Genomic DNA, 19,310 nt, shown 5'->3' with positions numbered 1-19,310 from the left:
ATTTTGAGTTTTCCCAAGTGATCTTGTGCCAATGGGAGTCAAAAATTATCACTGCACGTTAACAGCTGCACACAACAGCACACTGCCCACTTAAAAGAAACAGTAACAGATGAGTAGTTTAAAAGAAGTAATCCCTGCTAATTTCTGAATGCAGTACTGATACCAGATCCCAGGAGTTTCAGGCCTGGGAATCATTATTTGATTAAACTATTCTCCTACAGTTTAAAATCAGATGCCCATGACCTAGAAATTTTAAATGCACCCTGGCATTTCTGTTGCCCTGCTTAGACAATTTCAACTTATGTGCTGGTGTCTCCAAATCCTGTGCTGAGCAGCCAAGTGCACCAACCTGGATTTTACTCCACAGCTTTCTGAAGCTCCTTCGTGGGTCTAACCTAAAGAATTTAGCTGAGAAAAAGGCTGCAGGGGGCCATTTCTTTGTATCAACCAAGAGCAAAGAGAAACTCCAAAAACAGACAGAGGCCTCAATTTATGCAATACAAATAACAGTGAAGAATCTTATGAAGTCTGCTGCCTTTGCACATCAACTGCCTTCACTACCATGCTCTGCAAACTGTTGCACCATTTAAATCCAATCTCATAACCTCACTTCTCTCAAGACACCACAGCAGTAAATTCTCCATATATACTACTTGAACACTATCAAGGACCATTACATTATTTGTACATGAATCTGCTTGCTAAAATAAACTGTTTATGCAAATCTCCTCCATCACAGATAGCTCAACACTTCACTGCATAACAAGTTTTACAGAGAAACAGTTAAAATGATTGCACAAAAGAGTACTTTAATATTTCATTTTATGAAATTTCAAGCATTACTTGTATCTTTAAATTACTATTAAGTAAATAACATTATTATGAATGGCTCAAGATAAAAGATACAAGACCAAGAAAGGTTATTTTACAATTTCATAGTTTCACAGCAGCCCACTGTGTGAAGGCATGCAAGATAGCGCACATGCAACTTAAGTTTGCTGAAGCATGGAAATTCTTTGTTGCAAGTCTGCATAGAGCAGCAAAATTCATTGCTGGGTAAATTACCTTAACTCTAGGAAAATTGTAATTAAGTGAGCAGGTTGTAGAAGGCACTACAGAAAAGCTCAGAAAGTAGAGATTCTAAGGAGGACACACACATACGGTAATATATTCAAAAGGGCATGAAATAAATCAAATGGCAAAACCTCCAAGTTTTTGAACAGAACGGAAAGGGATTATGCCCTTCAATCCCCAGCTCCTTACAGCCAGCCTGTCCATCAAAGACTTCATCAAAAAGGGCTTAATATCCTTTCCTGCTTTAACTGGATAAATTCTACCTAGACAGAATTTATATGACACAGTGTTTTTACTGTCTGATGCCTTTAGATAACAAAACTGCTTTAAAAAGTAGTAGAAAATTTCTGAAACATGGATGAGCCCTTAGTCTTCATACATAGAGCCTTATGTTACTGAAAAGCCTGAACAAGCTTCTGTTTTTATTTGCTGCTTTTCTTCTATCATCCTTCCTGTACACTAGATGACACCAAAAAGCCTAGGGAGTATTTACTTTTCAAATCCCTGTAAAATGAAATGAGAAAATGATGGTGGAAGAGGAGAGCCATCCTGCCCCTTTAAAAAAGGTCCCAGCTCTAGCATCAGGTGCAAACTGGTTAAGCAGCAGCAGATCAGTAGTCCCTGAAGGAACTGATTATATTAGGAAAATGGGACTTGTATTAATAAATTAGTTTACAATCTCTTTTCAAATGTCCTTGATAAAACAAAAGATAGCAAAAGACTTTGAAATGAGTCATGCCTTTCATATTTTTACATCCTTAGCTAATGTATATTGCCTTTTACACATCACTAGTTTGCATTTTTAAATAGCAACTGCTTCTGTCAAGTTTTAAAGCACTTGAACAAAAATGTTTTAAGTAATCAACAGCAAAAGCCAAAGAAATAGCTCTATAAATGGAAAAAGCACACAAGATTAGAAGTGCTCTCAGATGCAGAATCTTCTTAAGCCATGGATGAAACATCAAGGGATTTCAAAGACATACAGGACCCCTAGACATCAGACACATTACAAACCTGGCAGTCCACAACCTTGGCCTTGGAATTAACTGCATTACTGTGTATCTGAAACTATCTTCTTACAATATTTCCCCCCCAAAATATCAGTCCACTCAAACAAGAACTTTCATCTTGACAACAAATACTTCTTTGCCACATACTGTAACTGTCACAGTAAACAAGCCATTAGCAGATTGAAGTGGCATGCAATTTAAAAAGTGAACTCAAAAACAGCTTGGAAGAGAAATGCTTCTAACAAACATTTAATTCCCAAATAGGAAAAAAAAACCTCCAGATAAGGTTAACTTATCTTTAAAAGTATCTATATTTTTGTCTAGAATATTTATCCAGTACTGCTTTTTATCAGCAGCTACATCTGCAACTCAAAGCACAGACATGACTGTAATGCTTGCTAGTAAAATCTATGGGTAGCAAAAAACCGCAAAGTCATGGCCACAAATAGCCAGACCAGAACCCTCCAGGTACGTGACTAAGAGGAACATGGAGGCAACAGCACCATGTGCTACACAGCATTCAGAACAAATTCACATACATTGTAGTAAGAGTCTCCAGGTGACGGTTTTTACACCAGCCTGGAGAACAGAGGAAGCTACCACATTGTGCAGCTGCTAATTTTACTAATATTTGGATGGAGCAGAAGAGAACCTACTTTCAAATTTGCTCCATGTTTACCTGCATCAAAACTAAACTAAAAAAAAAAAAACAACCCACCCAAATAAACAGCATTGATAGCTTGACTCTGGAAAAGCTCTCTTCTCCTAAAAGTAAACAGGAAGATAAGATGCATGAAAAGCATACTTGAAAACCAGCTCATAAAGAGTTTAAGACTAACAAAATCCAGTTCAGGCATTCTGATATTACCATCTAAATTTGCAATCCCAGTCAATTTTATTTGTATTTGTAAAATCCATTTCAAATATTTAATGCTGACATGTACTTTAACACAGAAAATAAAGTTAGCTTTCCTTTGACTACATTTTCCTCAAAATAAGAAGAGCAAACAGCTTTGGATATTATCCTGGTACAATGAAAGTAGTTTGTGTTGGCAAAAGCAGAATGGTCTCTTTTTACTTACCGCTTGCTTTGAGACTTCTAGACTAATTCATTTTAACAAGTGTCTTAACAGCACCTGTGTTACACCACATCCACACAATACTAAATTATATTGCTAAGTTTTTTAATAAATTTGCATTTAATTTTTATGCAAGTTTCCTGAGCATTTTCCACAGCCTGACTACTCCATTCCCAATTAATGAGTAAAGAATGCCCCAAAAGTTTGGAAGTATGTATAACTAATTACTTAATAGTATAAATTACTTATTATGAGGGGGAGATTAATTTGGAAACTTTCTACACCATTTCCCCAAAATAAGCTGAACACCACACAGGCATTTATCAGGAAGAACTATACATAGTTTTCAACAGATAAAACAAGGAGGGAATCAATTGAATCAACAAATACCTAATTTCCAAGTAAACAAAATCTTGCACTTGAAGAAATGAAATAGGCAAGAAAGAGTCACAGCTGATACAAACCTGACTTAACTTGGAAGCTTTTCCAAACAAATGCAATACAGTGGCTAAAACCGTAAAGTTATTCCACATTAAAAGAAGTTGAGCATTTATGCTTACTATTTGCACAATTTCAGCACTTGAGAGCTCCAGCTTTGAACCAATAGCTACTGTGCTATCGCCCCAGTCACACTGATCTGAGCAGAGGGTAAGGCGGAACCAGACAGAGCACGGATCGGAGAGAAGGAGCACACAGCAAGCACTGCAGGAGACTCAGCACGCTTCTGATCTGCCCAGAACGCTCGCTACCACTTCAGCATTGCAGTAGGTAACCAAATGTTTTCCATCAAGAATAGGCTTGCATTAAAACACCAGTTTACATATTTATCACGTTACACTGTGCTTCTAATAAAAGATGGCTTCCAATTAGAAACAGTTGTCTTGTAGAAAAAAATGCCCCACTACGCTGTAGACAAAAACATACCACTGAATTTTGTTTTATATTAAAAGCGGGTCTGATTTAATAAGATCACAGAGGTTCTGAAGCCTGACAGCAAATGTGCAAGCAGTCATATTGTGAAAGCTCTTGCAGATGATAAACAGCTTGATGAATCTAAGGCAAATCAAATGAAAGAAGAAGAAACAGATAAGTAAGAGATACTGCATCAACTAAAGAATCAAAGTTTGGATTCATTCATTGACAGCAGGGTACAATGAAAATAAAGTATCAATAGACAACCTCCTGTCTGCATCTTGCTCTCTACAGACTGAGCATGCCAAAACACGTCCTGTGCACAGCTGCAAACACTTGCAATGACCACAAGAGAATAATGAGAAAAAGGAAATCCCGTGGGGGGGGGGATTGGATGATGATCTACATTTATCTAGAGTTTTTGCATGTCTAGTCTTAAAAATTTAAACTCATGATCAGAACAAAATGAAAAAAAAACTGTATTACGTTATACTTTACATTAAGTCAGTGGCTGAAATTGAAATAACTTTTTCAATTTTGGATATAATCCTCCTTGAGACATGATTTTTTTTTTTTTTTAATAAAAAGGCACTTGGAACAGACAGATGCTTCATTTTGATGGTTAAAATAATCCTGCTATGGACACTAACAAGTTTGCAATCAAATAGGTATTTTTAAGCATCTACCCAAGGATGATTTTTCTTAGATTGGTACATCTAAACATATTTTCATTCAGTGATTAAACAAACCAAAAATTAAAAATTAAAGCAATAGATTCCTTTTCCTATGCAGAGCAGAAACGCACTCACGAATTTCACTGGGGATAAACCGAAACATGATTTTAGCTATTTTACCTTTGAATTTAGTGTTTTCTCCTTAAAGTCTTTACATTAAGAATGTTTGTCCAAAATTAAAGTTAAAAAAGACGTTTGTTGGAAATTGTCAAAGCCTTTTTGCATTTCCCAAAGAATGACTGCAATGTCTCAACATTTAGTTTCATCATTATGTTGAAACTTTTAAATTGCATGAACTAAAAGACCAACCGCAAAGTTTCTTGTATGTGCCTGTAAAACAATACAGAGAATGGATTACTACTCAGGAACTTGTACAGTATTTCTGAACTCCTAGAAGCTGTATTTTCAACTAATTTAGACACTCAAATGTCCATCAGACTCATGCAATCAACATACTTTCTGGGCAGAATGCTCAAGCCAGGTACTAAACGACGACCAAGAAACAAAGACGGGAACCTGCCCTGTGCCACCCACGACCCTACCCTCCCTCAAACCTTTCCTCCCAACCAGGGCCACACTCCGGTCTCGGTGACTGCGCAAGCTTCCCCGCACGCACAACTAGGAGCTCTGCTGTACACAGAAGGTGGCTCATTTACCATTAACTTTACAGATTCAACCCATGGGTGCAAGTGGGTTTTTCCTCTACTCGGAAATGCCCCCCCACCTTTTTAATACATATATCAAGCATAAGTGAGACACAGGAAAAGAAAAGCAGAAACAGCAGGACGGGAAGGTGCCATGCATCTTGCATGGCTTCTGACACGCATTCCAGTAAGATACAAACCGATTCCTACAATGGCATTCCAAAATATGCATGTGTGTGTCTAGGAGTATATACAGTCCTAACTGAATTCCTATTATTCCTAATCATATTGTACACTCTGTGCATTTAGTGGTACAACATAGACTGTGATGTATTAGAATCATTTAAGAGATACCACAGGTCATCATGAGTCTCCAGAAACTATTTGCAATTACTAAAAAAAACCATACTAAACCACAACTCTCCATCTAGCACTGCTCCTTTTTCCGTGTTAAGAACGAAGCATTTCCCCCTCCTTCCCTAAACACTTCAGCTACTGGCAAGCCACAGATACTCTTAAAACCTGGAAGAGTATTTTTTCCATATTCCATTAAGGAATTATTTTGTTCATGCTTTCCATACTGAAAAATTACTTCTGGGATGACACAACATAGAGAAAATTCATCCCAAAAGAGAACATTTTCATGAAGACTGGAACCCATGACAAGATATCCAACTGAAATATTAACTGCAAGAACATCACAGTCCTGAAACATTTATAGTAAATAGAAGTTAAGATTTGAAAAATCTGTGGAAGTAACCCATGCCTGAAATGTTAGGAAGGAAAAAAAAAATCATTTCAAGGTCCCCTATAAGATACTAAAAAAGCTGCAGAGCAAACAAAATACAGGCTGTTACTTCCCCTTACCTGTTTTTTATAGCACTGGATTTCTCATCTCACATATCTTTGTTTTTGATTGAAGATTATTAGCTCTTCATGGATCTTGTACTCATTTACACTACCAGGTCAAAACCCAGAAAAGAAACGGAACAACATAATCCTGTCCAAACTTCTCACATCAGAGAGGACACTCAACCCATAAATACTTCACTCTAGGAGCATGAAGCTGTACAGGTATGCATGAAATGTAACTAGAGAAGTAGGATTTGTAGAGGAGTCCTCCAATGCAAAGCTCCTTCCACTGTGCATACCACCCGGGCACCAGCCAGAATTTTGGCTTCTCTGAGGTTTCATGTGCTCAAGTTTATCCTTCCTTCGTTTGCAGCAAAAGTGGTTATAGAAACTGAACAGCCAAGAAACTCTGAGAGATGTAACTCATTCCAAAGAACAGCTTGCAACTTCATGTCAAGAAAGCTTGGAAATCCTGAGCAGCCTCAATTTTCCAGGCTCTCAGCTCAAAGGGAACCCAGACTGCCGTAAGGTTTTGAGGGACTCTCATGTTTCTACCACGAACAGCGGGGCTTTCTCAATGCTGAAACCCTTCATTCTCCCCTGGTGTTCAGGGAAGAAGGAAGAGAAAAACCCAAACACGCCTATTTTTGTAACCTGTGTAAGGGAAGTGAGAAAGGGGCCTAGCTTGGCACATGAGAGGAGATACAAGAACGCAAGACACGAGACAACAGAAATTTTTTTCCACACAATCACATAACCAGTTTACTCAAGAGAAGGCTTGAGTAAACATACTGACCCTACCAAGAAAAGAATCTGGGGTACATTAGAGAAGTTGGTCCCCTACAACACTCAAGTACCGACTGGTAATGGATCCACCTCACAGCCACAGAAAAAACTGCACATAAGCCTACAGAAAAGGGAAAGTTTAAGTACAGAAAATACAAATACTTTTCTTTAAATCATTTTCGTCACTAAAATTAAGTTCTCATTTTGGAACTGCAGTAGGTTACACAGCCACTCAGCTGAAGAGCCATTAATTCGAATACTTGCAATTATCTGCCATCCCAAATGAGCTAATTCAGTGTTATACAAGTTTATACTAGGGGGGGGAAGCAGCATTCACACAGAAAGACACAGCTAAAGTCTACTTGTCAACCTAATCAAGCTAAATTCTGAAGTGGCGTAGGAAGAGGTTTTAATCATGACTTGCAGGCTGTGCTGTGTTCGCCTATAGAACAAGCAGCAAGAATCATTCAAATACCCAAAAAGGCACAGAGGAAAAGGCTGCAGCCTACTGAGACTAAAAAATGAGTAAGAGCCTTTTTCTTTCTTTGGTGTGCTGTTCATATACTTCATGGAAATAACTCCACATTCGTTTTCTTTTTTTGTATTTTTATTTTAAAATGCATGCAATCCTTAGCTACAGCAGTCTGAAGTAAGTCCCATTCACAGTATTTACCTGCTCTTACCAGGTATCCATTACCTTATTTTCTAGATATCAGGTTTGCTTAAGCAAAGAATGCAAATCTCAAGATAACAAATGTAACCCTGGAAAAATTTTTGCTGCACCCATAATCTGATTGCCATGTCACTGACTTCACCCATTTGCCAGCTCCAGCCGTATGACATGTACTGGGATGATCCCTAAAAAGTTTGACTAACCTGTTAGAACCTCAAACAACAGGGATCACATGATCTCCCCAACCTCTTCTGTGCTTTGGTCTCTTTATGCTTTGAAAGGGGTTCTTAAGATTTGTCTAATCCATGCAGGCTGATGCTGAAAAGCACAATTCTGCCACCTTTCTTATGGTAGTCTCCTTCCCCTCGATCTTAGCTGGCAAAAATGAACCCCCACTCCCCAGAAAAAAAATCACTCAGCTCAACAAACTGAACCTGTGGCTACATGCACAAGACATGAAGGAAGACACCCTTAATACCTCTCCTATGTCTGCCCTTTTGCTGATTAAGGTAAATTCTCCTTGGACTGTAAATCAGTTATCCCCTCCCTCTAAGAAAACCCTACTTACTGGAAAATTTGTGCACTTTTAAAGCCTTGCCTGTTCTAAACAAGGCAGTTCCTTACAACCTTTCTGCTTTGGTTGTATTTTCAAAACCTCTTTCTTTTCCTGTTTTCAGGGGCTATCTTTAATTTGTCTGCTTGCTTTCATTTTGGTAGACAAGACAGTATCCCAGGCAAGACCTCAACTGATCTGCACAGAGCACAAGGCTGACATAATTTATGTGTTGTGTTCTCACTTATACACACAAAATGAGATGGGCTTGGAAGGCTGCACTAATTGGGGAAAAAAAAGCTATGAGCATGATTATGCTATCACATCCCACTGTACTACTACCCACCTGTTCCTTATTTATCTCAAGTATGACGTTCTTCCTTTGTAAATTCACCACTTTATACCTTTGTCTACTGAATGTAACGAATTCCAAAAACCCAATGCTCTGTAATGTTTCCAATGCTAAAAGTCTTTGCCCTCAGTTTCCTGAAGCAGAACTTCAGGGAAGAACAACCTTGGACTACGAACTGCACCAGAAAGGAAAAGCCTGGAGAGCAGAATAGGTTGGGCCGAGTTAAAAAAAAAAAAAAAAAAAAAAAAAACAACAAAAACCCACAACACACACACACATATACAGGTGCACAATAAAACAGTGTCTGGGAGAGCTCTTTGAAGACTGTGAGGAAATAAATAAATAAAACGGGAGCAAGATTTGTTTAACATCATATTCAAGAACATTACAGAGTACACCCCATGCACTGAAGTTGATTAATGGAGTGGTTGCACACAGATCATCCCCAGGAACATTTGCTTTAACACTCAGGTCCCTCGGTATACCTCTCACATTAAAAAGAGAAGTCATTTCTTATGCAGCTGTATGCTAGCATGTTGTTGCTGCTTGGCATCACTGAAAGCTCTTAAGTGCTCTAAAGCTCTCTACTCCAGTGGTCACAACCTATATTTTGCAAGCCTACAAAGACATTAATTACTGACTTTAATGGGACTACCTGTAACGCACAAACATGTGGAATGGGAAAAAGCCTCTAGTGGCATGCAGCTCAGTACATTACAGGTCTTTTGTTTTGAAAGATAAACAGTGCATAGACACATCATGTTAAACTCACATATACTTCTATTACACTCAGCTACACACTCTCATTCGCACTGTGCTAACCTTCCTTCATCCCACAAAATTCAAGCTTTTAGTTCTTGCTCTAAATACAGGTCTGACTTCTTCATAGAACTGTTCAACATGCATACACTATAGACACTTATATGCCTGCTCTTCTTAAAGACCGATTTATTAATGTTCTACACCAAATAAATTCTCTTGAAAGGAAGATGAGCATGTGCTTTCAAAAAACATGTGCCTGGATTTCAAAAGAGCATGCCCTTGCAGCGTATTGTAAATATTTGTACCTACACTGCAGCCACTGAGAAATTTGACTGTTTTCAGCAAGACGGATGAGAAGCGAAAGAAAAAGATGCGTTAAAGAATCAGCACATCATCAGTGTTAACTAGAGAGGAAGAGTCTTGAAAATAGACCAATATTTTCCTCTCCAGTACAAGCCCAATGCATAACGCCTGAAATGAAATATTTCATCTTTAAAATCACACTGCAGACAGTAGGTCACAGAGCGGTTTTCACTTCCCAAGAGCCCTCCTGTAAGCGGTACCACGTAACCCTTCCAGGCTGGCTCCCTACAGGCACCTCTAAGGGCTCGCTCCCCAACCCAAAGCCTCCAGGAGCCATGGCACGGCAGAAAAGGGAGTCTGCATCCCGAGCACCTCCTCCGAATCACTTTTTATGCTACATATCACCGGCACCGCATTCTCTTCATCATCTGGTAGCTGCTAAATAAAAAGAAGAGTTTCTAAAACGGATTTGGTTCAGGTTTGACACTGAAAACTGCCTTATAAGGTATAAAAGCCCGAAAGCAGGAAGAGGCTTTGACAAAACTAAGGAAGTTCCTCTGCGCTTGCTCGCTGGAGGGGGAGGGGTTTTTTTCCCCTTCCACAGAGAGAAGTAACACAGAATAAATGACATTATCCACATATTAAAAAAAAAATACCTATAAATCGGTGCACAAGAGCCCCGCGGGCGGCAGCCGCCGGCGGGGTGCCCGCCGTGGGCGAGGCCGCTCCCGCAGTCGGCCGCCGCAGCGCCCTCCGCCCCGCTCCCCGCCCCGGCTCCGGCAGCCGCACAGGCTGCCCCGCAGAGCGGCAGCCACCGGCCGAGGAGCCGCAGGCGGCGGCTCCGAGCGGCCCCGGCCGGCGGGGCGGCCCCAGGGCTCTGCGAGGCCGGGCGGGGGGGAGGGACCGGCGCGGCCCCGGGGCGACCCGGCTGCCCGAGCCGCGGGCTGACGCCGGGGGAGCGGGGCCGCGCCGGGACGCCCCCCCGCCTCTCCGGGCGGCCGCGAAGGGCCCGGCGGAGAGAGCGAGGGGAGGGGACGGGAAGGCAGCCGGCCGCTCCCCGCAAGCCGGCCCGGCCCTCCCGCTACCGGCACCGCCGCGACCGGGGCGCGGCTGCCCGGCCCCGCCGCGGGCTGCGCGACCCCCGCCGCCATCTGCAGCGGCGGCACCCACCCGGCCCCGGCCCCGGCCCCGCCCCGGGCGGCACCGGGGCTGTCAGCGGCCGCCCCGGCCGTCGCTCACCCCGTGCCGCAGTCCACCACACAGGCCGGAAGCCGCCCTGCCATGCTCCTGGGTAGCGGCGGTGCTGGGGACGGCGGGCAGCCCTGGGCGCGCTGCGGCGGGGCTCGGCGGCGGGGACTGAGGCACTTCCGCAAGGCGGGCGCTCCCTCCCTCCCCCCCCCGCCCGCTCGCAGGCGCGGCCCGGCGAGCCCAAGATGGCTGAGCCGCCCCTCCCTGCGCGCGGCGGCGAGGGCGGGCGCGACAACCCCCGCCCTCCCCCGGCGCCCGATCTCGCGGCCTCGCCCCTGCGAGGCGGTGCGAAGCGGAGCGGGCGGGCGGGTTCTTTACCCAACCCGCGCCCCGGGCAGCCGCCGGCCGCCTCCTCGGGGGCGGCGAGCAAAGGAGGCCGGCTGGAGTAATATTTTAATGGTGGAAGCCTGACAGAAGGCGGGGCGAGGGGTTGTGGGGTGTGAGGACGGTGCTGAAAACGACGAGGGGACGACGACTTCCTGCAGGCCCTGCCACCGAGGGGCCGAAAGCCCTCCCCAGAAAACGTGGCGCGGGGGGCAGGGGCAGGAGGCAACGCTCCTCATGGAGCTCAGAATCACAGAATCGTTTAGGTTGGAAAAGACCTTTAAGATCATCCAGTCCAACCATTAACCTAACACTACCAAGTCCACCGCTAAACCAATGAAGGGTAGAGTAGCAATTTTGTGTTTCCTGGCTTGGTGGCTGGGTTATTTTTTAATGAAAGTAAAAACTAGGAATTGGCGTTGCCAGGCACTAGCTGGGCTGGCGGGTGAAATGCCCGCTGGGGAAGGTACCAAATACCCCAGGCGTGGGCAGCCCAGCCACCCCGAACACCTGACTCCCCTCAGCTGCATTCGAAGGAACCCCTCAAGCCCCTCTCGCCCGTAGGCCTCCACAGGCGCACCGAACCCGCGCCTCGCGCTCCCCATCCTTTCAAATCCTGCAGCCTGCAGCGGGTGGTGGGGTGCTGCCGGGCCGGCCGAGCCACCAGCTTTTCCCAGGCCTCCCACCAGCGTCGGCTGCCTGCGCCCACCGCCCCCCCGCCATCTCCGTGCCGCGCTCCCACGGACCCGGGGCAAACAAGCGTGGTTCTGCCCCGATCAGCCATCCCCGCGCACCCGCTGATGGGGGCCCTGGCACCCATCGCTTCTCGGGCTTAGCCATAGGCCCCCGTCCTCCTTTTGAAGGATTTTTGGTCCCAGAGGGGGCAAGGGCTGTTGGGGCTCAGGCATTCAGGTGGACAAAATAAAAAAATCTCTTCGAGGGCTTGCTCTTTTCTTCCTCTCTCTTCCCACCTTTCACAGCCCTTAAGGCTTTGAAGGACAGACTGCTGTGTCTACCAGGTCTGGCCCAGTTCTTGCCGCATGGTGTACTGTACCCACATGCTATTTTTTGTTTCTTTTCCAAGTATTTTAATGTTTTAACAGTTCTGGTATTGGGACTTTCAGGTATTTTGCTGCTATGGCCTTGGCAACGTGAGGATGGGAGCTTCATGGTATAATGGGATGTCAGGCTGAGGACAGATTTGCTAGTCCATCACAAGGAGTAATTGTCAGGGCTCAGCATGTACTAATGGGCCTTAATGGCCCTCATCAGCCTCACCTGGGGCCTCCACCCCACACTCTCTGCCCAAGGGCACAGGAGACCCATTTAAGCTCAGCCCTGGGCCCTCTATTTTTGTCTGAGCTATGCTGTAGGTCTGTGTAGTCCTAGCCTTGCTCGCCGGCTTGATACTAGCCTTACCTTGTCCCTATGGGCCTGCCTGGTTACCATCACTGGCCCTAGTCCTGGTCTGCAGACCGACATCCTGCCTTCACCTTGGATGTGTTTCACCACCATGAACCTGTCCGATGATCTGGACTCTTGCTTGAACCTGGCCACTGTCTTTGGGTCTGCCCACCTCGCCTCAACCGTGTACAGTGGGGCGTGCCCAGGCTGGTGAGCCCCCAGCCACTAGCCCTCAAGGCATCATAGAATCATTTAAGTTGGAAAAGACCTTTAAGATCATCAAGTTAACCTAGCACTGCCAAGTCCACCACTAAACCATGTCCCTAAGCACCACATCTACACATCTTTTAAATACTTCTAGGGATGAGGACTCAAACGCTTCCCTGGGCAGCCTGTTCCAATGCTTGACAGCCCTTTCTTGCTTCCTTCTTCAAGCATTGGTCCTCCTCACTTAGTTTAAGCTATCTCTAATTAAGAGGCTCATTCCCTGAGTTCGCTGTAGGGTTAGACAAGAGTCAGTGCCAGTGCAAAGGAAGGGCTAGGTACATGCCCGTCAGGTTGAGACAGGAAGGAGCAAAACCATCCCTTTTTGTAGCAGCAGCTAGACAGTTCAGTTGTGAAGTTCAAGCCACCATCTGGCTTCTGTGGACTGCCAGATCTTCCTAAGGAACATAAGCAAGGGAAGGAGATATTGAGAACATTACCATTTTTATTTTAATGTCAAAGCAAATTATGAATAGAATGTTATGAAGCAGTTTACAGATAATGAAAGGGATTTCTACAGGATATTGTGTAGCCTGTGAGCTATGCTGTGCTAGAATATGAAAGATGAATATCTCTGAAAGCTTTTCAGAGAAAGTGCAAATAGCCCTTTTTTAATGCATATGCCTGTGTGTGTGCATAGGTACATATTTATCTAAAATAAATACAGTTAGTGTATAAAGTAGCATGTGAACTTTTCACTTTCCTCTTGGTTTTATTACCTGGTATTCAGGGTTATACATGCAGCAGGTTCAACTGCTGCGTCTGACAGATGGAGCCCTGGAACACGAGAGCTGCTTAGCACTCCAGTTGCGGGAGTTCAGGTAACCCCCCCAGAGGAACATGAGACAAGGGCCAAAAAACCGTGGCATGCAGAAAGCGTGGAGCTGGCAGGTCGTGTCCTGGCTGTACAGCTCACAGAGCCAGCACCACAGAGTTAGCATGCCCGACTGTAGTGAGTTTTGAACAGTGTCATCATTAGTGTAGCATAGCTGCCTGTTCTTTATTACCTAATATTTCCAAATAATGCTCCTGATTAGTCTAGCTAAGCTTTAATAGCAAAGTCCAAAGACAGACAGTAGAACTGCTATGAAAGTATGCTGATGACTTTTTGCTAACAGAAGCATCATTTCACTGTAAAACATTAAATCACACCCACAAGCACTTATGGTAATGCACTCTACAGAAAATATCCCACAGCTGGATTTATTTTTTTCCTCCTTGTGAGTACCAGTGTTTTCTGCAAAGTGATAGGACACTGAGCAGAAGAAAAAAAATACTGCAGTTCATATGGAAAGTGAAACAAATCTGTTCAGTAACTCCATTGCGATCTCTTGCTATCAGTTTGTGTTCTTCCTGAGTCTGCACTAAGAATGACATTGAAAAAGAGCAGTGCCAGTGCATTTTGTTTTGCTGAATTACAGTGGAATTTACATGTGAGAACCAAAAAGCATAGGATTTCTCTCAGTATTAAGGTGCCAAGTCAATCACAGTTTTGCAAGGGAAGGAGTTGAAAGACTGAACTCCCTGGCCATGAGATCTCATGTTTCATTTTATTAGTCTTGCCAGACGCAGTTCTTCAGGTGGCCATGGACCCAGGCCCCAGACCGATAAAATAAAGGTGCAAGATTTCTCTTTAAGCAGTATTATCTCACATTGTTGTACCGTAAACACAAGTTTGGCGTATTACTCATCAAAATTCAAACAGATCAATCTAAATTTCAATACTGCTGCCTCTATAGACCCTTTGTAGTTAAGTGCATTGGCATCTAAATTATCTTGGTGGATATTTTTAGCGTAGAAGTCTTGTGCTCAGATTACAAAATTGAGGTTATAAAGCTAAAATTCAGCTAAATCCAGCAGTATTGCAATGCTGGCTGATATATTTCAAAACTTTCTTGTATTGAAATGTTTTCCAACCCCTACTTATTTCTTCAGTACAGGAGCAGTAGGAAAAACCTACTGTCTGTTTTCATGGTGTAATTTTCTGAATCTTTTCATCCTCATTTGGCTAGAAGTCAGTTCCAAACTTACGCAAAGCTTTTGACTGTTGTGGGTGTACCAGAAATCAAATTTTTAATGTGTAGAGGCAATGTCTTAGTATGTTCTCAGTCTTACCAATGGAATGGGAGTGAATAAAACCTTAAATTGCTTTTATCTGGTACCATCCCATACAGCAGAGCTAATCCAGCAATATCATCATTCTGTGATGCATCACAGTCCAGCTTTTATAAGCACGTTGGGTTGCAGGTGATCTTTTCCTGAATATCCATAATAACAGAAGTAATTACCATTGCAGAGCCCCTTCTGTTGCTGTCTGCCTCCAGGCAGTTTACAATGTAAATAGAAAACAAGACAATGCCGATGAATACAAATGCATAAGGAATGAGAAAATAAAAGTTTATAAGCAAAGTATTTCTATTAGTCAACAAGTAAACACAGGAGCAGTCTAAAGGTTTGATTCAGATGGAGGGAATTTTCAGACAAATTTCTGCAATTTTTATATAAGTAAGTCTTGGGGCTCCAAACTTTTCCATGATGCAGGTATGATTTACTAGCTCCAGCAATACTACCTATTAAAATTTCACAAGTCCTTCAGCCTGAAGAAGTGCATACCTAGACAAAACCATTACAAATCACTTGCTAAGCTACATGGGAAGCTTTTCAGCATCTTGCTCATTCTGGATCGTTTTCATGCAGTTAATGGCCTGCCCTTGAGCATGCAGAAAGAACAACTCTGTGAATCCATATATAGATCGGGGCCTGGGAAGCACAGTAAAGTGCAGGGAACAAGAGAAAACAAAAGGGAGTAGAAGTTGCAGGGGTGAAGGGATTTTGGAAATTCCCAGGGGGCCTGAGAACCTGATCTTGCCCAGGCCAGCCCGTTGCCATTTAGGTTGGTATAAACTGAGTTTAAAAGGCAGGTTAATATCCAGTACATCACACTGAACATCCCTTAAGCCCAGGTAAAGCTGACAATAAAAGCTAGAGAAACAGCCAAGGAAAATCAGGTCTAGATTATCCATTAGCCAATATTCACTTTATTGTAAGTATTTATTATAAAGTACATTGCTTAATAATCTATCCATCATGTTCTGAGTATTTTAATATAATTAAGTTTTACCAGTAGTTGGTGGAATACTAGAGAGAGCTAAACAAGAAAACATTTTATCTACCCTGATATATGATGTATGTAGATTTCTTCCAGGAAGGGCCACAAGCAAAATTATAGTGTTATTGGTTGATTTTGGCATAGCTATAGCAACAGCCATATGGGAGGCATGTAATTTCATGGAGCTGCACATGGTGAAGTCATGGCAAATTACCAGAATCTCATTTGATGTGGCTACTTTCCAAGAGTTCTGACTTAGATCAACTAAAACCATTAACTTTCAAAATATAATTAGTCCAACCATATTTTTTTTTTTAAATAACGAATGGAAAAAAAAAAAGGACTATGATTCTTCGTACACTGAAACAAGGTATGTAAGCAGAGAGAGAAACTTATAAACTGGGGCTTGTTTGTGTCCTTGGACTATTATGATAACACCACTATTGCCCATTATATTTACTAGGAATAACAGCAAAATGTGTGTCGAAAGATCAAACTAGAAAATATAAAGGAAGAATTTGACTGAAAATGTGATGACTTAAATAGGAGCTTGATGTTCTGGGCAGAGGCAAAATCTGCAAAAGTCATGCTGTCTGGAGAAACACTGCATTCCTATTTACAGCTTGCTTTTCCATTCAAAATTGTTTATTTTTATGCTGCTATTCTGTGTTTTCTCATAACAAATATGTCTCGTTCCTTTATAAAGCTTCCGTAAGTGACCGAGCAGAATGATGGCAGCAGGATTCCTACAACAGCAAAGCAGGGTATGATTCTTTGCCTTTGTGTTGTATCTATACTGCACAGGCTCCACACGGTCACACCTGGGAGCCAAGTAATAGTAATACCTAGCTTGGCCATGATCAGAAAATCGGTGCTTTCTCGTGTGATAGAAACATTATTATGTGTTCTCAGTTGTACCTATTTACTTTCTTGGCTGGAACAAATGTGTATTGCTACCTTTTTCATATGACTTATTATACATTTCAACACAACTGAGAACCTAAATCAATCACAGCTGTAAGTACCTGACCTGCCTTAGCGGTAGGCATCACCTTCCATATTCACCATGTCCTGAATCATTAATTTGAGTAAAACCCATGATAACTTGAAAACATATGTAAAAACACCATTTTTAATTGAGTGATCTTTTAATTTTTATTCAAAGATTTATTAAATCAAATCAGTATGTCACTACTTGACAAGTCTGCAGTTTAGCAGTCATTGCAGGTATCTATAAGCGATGAGGTTTCCAGCAGAGCACAGAAGCTCACCAGGATAAAACTAAGCCTGAAAAAAGTGGCAAGTATAAGAGCAAGAAAAGTGCCAGATCGTCGATGCTTAGAACAGAGGATCAAGATGATCCAAGTGAGTCATTTCACAAAAGTAGTAGCATGAAGAATCATAGAGCATGCAATGGCACCGTGGATTTTTGAGCTATTCAAACATTTGAAACTGCAAGCAATTGAATGTATGACAGGTAAACAAATTTGTTTCTGTTCTGAGACACTTGTTCAAAATTCAGCAGATGTTTACCACTCTTGAGAGAGTTTTGCTGCTGATATTTGACCTCCCATTCTAAATGGCTTTTCATAAGAGGATTGTTTAGAAACACTTATATTATACCTTTTTGGTTTTTTTCCTTGTTTTGTGACTTTGGAAAAAAATATTTTCTCTTCAGTTGAGTTGTTGACTCCTCAGATTAGCTTTTAGAAGACAACAGATGTTAAAGGCTTCTATATCACAACTATGGTCATTGTGCCATGTTACTCTTATTGTACTTACTTCAAGATAACCCAGGCAGGAGAGGAGAACTAGGAGGAGAATTTGGAACTCGCATAGACAGATGTCCTTCTCTGGATGCAGCAGTCTGCTGCTTGAAAATGGTACCAGCCTTTCCAGTCAGCTGGATATTACAGCATCCGCAGTTCTATTGGCAGAAGCATGAATAAGCACTCCCTAATTGTCTCAAGACAAAATGAGATATAACTAAAAATATCCTCTCTGATGGGTTAAATAATTTGGCTGCCTTCTTTCTAGCAGGATAAGGAATGTTCTCTCTAGCAGAATAAGGAACGCTCTCTCCAGCAGTGCTGGAGAGATAGCAATGAACAGCTCGTGCAGTATCTTTTTCAATTACCACAGCTATCTGGAGCCCAAGTTTCTTGTTAAGCTGCATGATTTACCTAGAAACAATGAACAATAATAGTCAAATTAGTCAACAGTGGAAACACTTAAAAAATACCATGTTCCTTAATAAATAAATAAATAACCAAGTAAATCTATTTCTAGTGACAATGCTGCATGCATAAAAAAATGGAAACGATTTCAAAGCACTATTTCTGAATGCTGGGTCCCTCCACACTAGCTTTATTCAGTCTGTTCGGTAATATATAGAGAAAGAAACTGTTAACTCATTTCTGTGAAGTTGGGGTTTCTTGCTTGTCCTGCTGAAAGACTGTAGGAAATTTTCCTGAAATAATGCCTTAATGGATCATCAAAAAACATAAAAGCTGATTTGCAACTTCACAGTGCTGTGTCAGCCACTGTAAGGATTACATGCGTGTCTTTGAAGAAGACCACAGTGAATTTGTAAGAACATGCTCTTCGCACATCTAGTATCAGAAATACCTCAAAACTAACAGAAACATTATATCCAAGCATTTTATTCACTCTACTGCTTTTAAAAACCATACTACAAGCAAATACTGTGGCAAATGATGCAAATGAATATATAAGTTGGACAAAATCTTATAGATAAACAGATAACATGAATTATGTTAGCCCTTACCGCAAGAGTAAGGGCATTAAAATACCTACCTGGAGTACTACATGCTTTTTCAAGTTGGTGTGCCATCCTAACAAGCCAACCAACCTGACCTTTAAGGACAAAATATTTTGAAACCTTACTATCTGAAAACAATGCACTGGCAAAGCCCAAAATCAGTAGCTCTGTCAGTGAAATTTCTCATCTGATAAATTTTAATTTTGGTGCAGTCTGAAAGAGTCTGCATTGAAAAGACCACAGGTACTTGTTTAACTCTACAAGATGTGAAAACCAGAGAATTTCCCTTCTGTATTTCCCTGCAGAATGACTTCCAGTTTAATCCATTTGTGTGCTCTATATATAGAACCTATATATGCACAGTAAGTCTCCCATGCTAATACTGTGAGAATAAATATGGGACATTTGTTCCTTTTCTTTAGGCCCTTCTTATGAGAATACCTGA

General features: G+C 42.2%; 1 protein-coding gene across 2 annotated transcripts in view; it reads right to left on the bottom strand.

Annotated features, from left to right (window-relative positions):
- Window positions 1–11,043, bottom strand: part of ACTR3 (actin related protein 3) — a 32,581-nt gene extending 21,538 nt beyond the window's left edge. For both annotated transcript variants that reach the window (XM_075710083.1, XM_075710082.1), the window contains exon 1: window positions 10,974–11,043. In XM_075710083.1, coding sequence (XP_075566198.1) covers window positions 10,974–11,017 — 44 coding nt within the window. In that variant the 5' untranslated portion in view covers window positions 11,018–11,043. The remainder of the gene's footprint in view (window positions 1–10,973) is intronic.
- Between the last annotated feature and the right edge of the window lie 8,267 nt (window positions 11,044–19,310).

This window comes from Pelecanus crispus, chromosome 5 (assembly GCF_030463565.1).
Source record: "Pelecanus crispus isolate bPelCri1 chromosome 5, bPelCri1.pri, whole genome shotgun sequence".
NCBI lineage: Eukaryota > Metazoa > Chordata > Aves > Pelecaniformes > Pelecanidae > Pelecanus > Pelecanus crispus.
The sequence above is the reverse complement of the archived record's forward strand: the minus strand, read 5'-3'. Positions and strand labels throughout refer to the sequence as shown.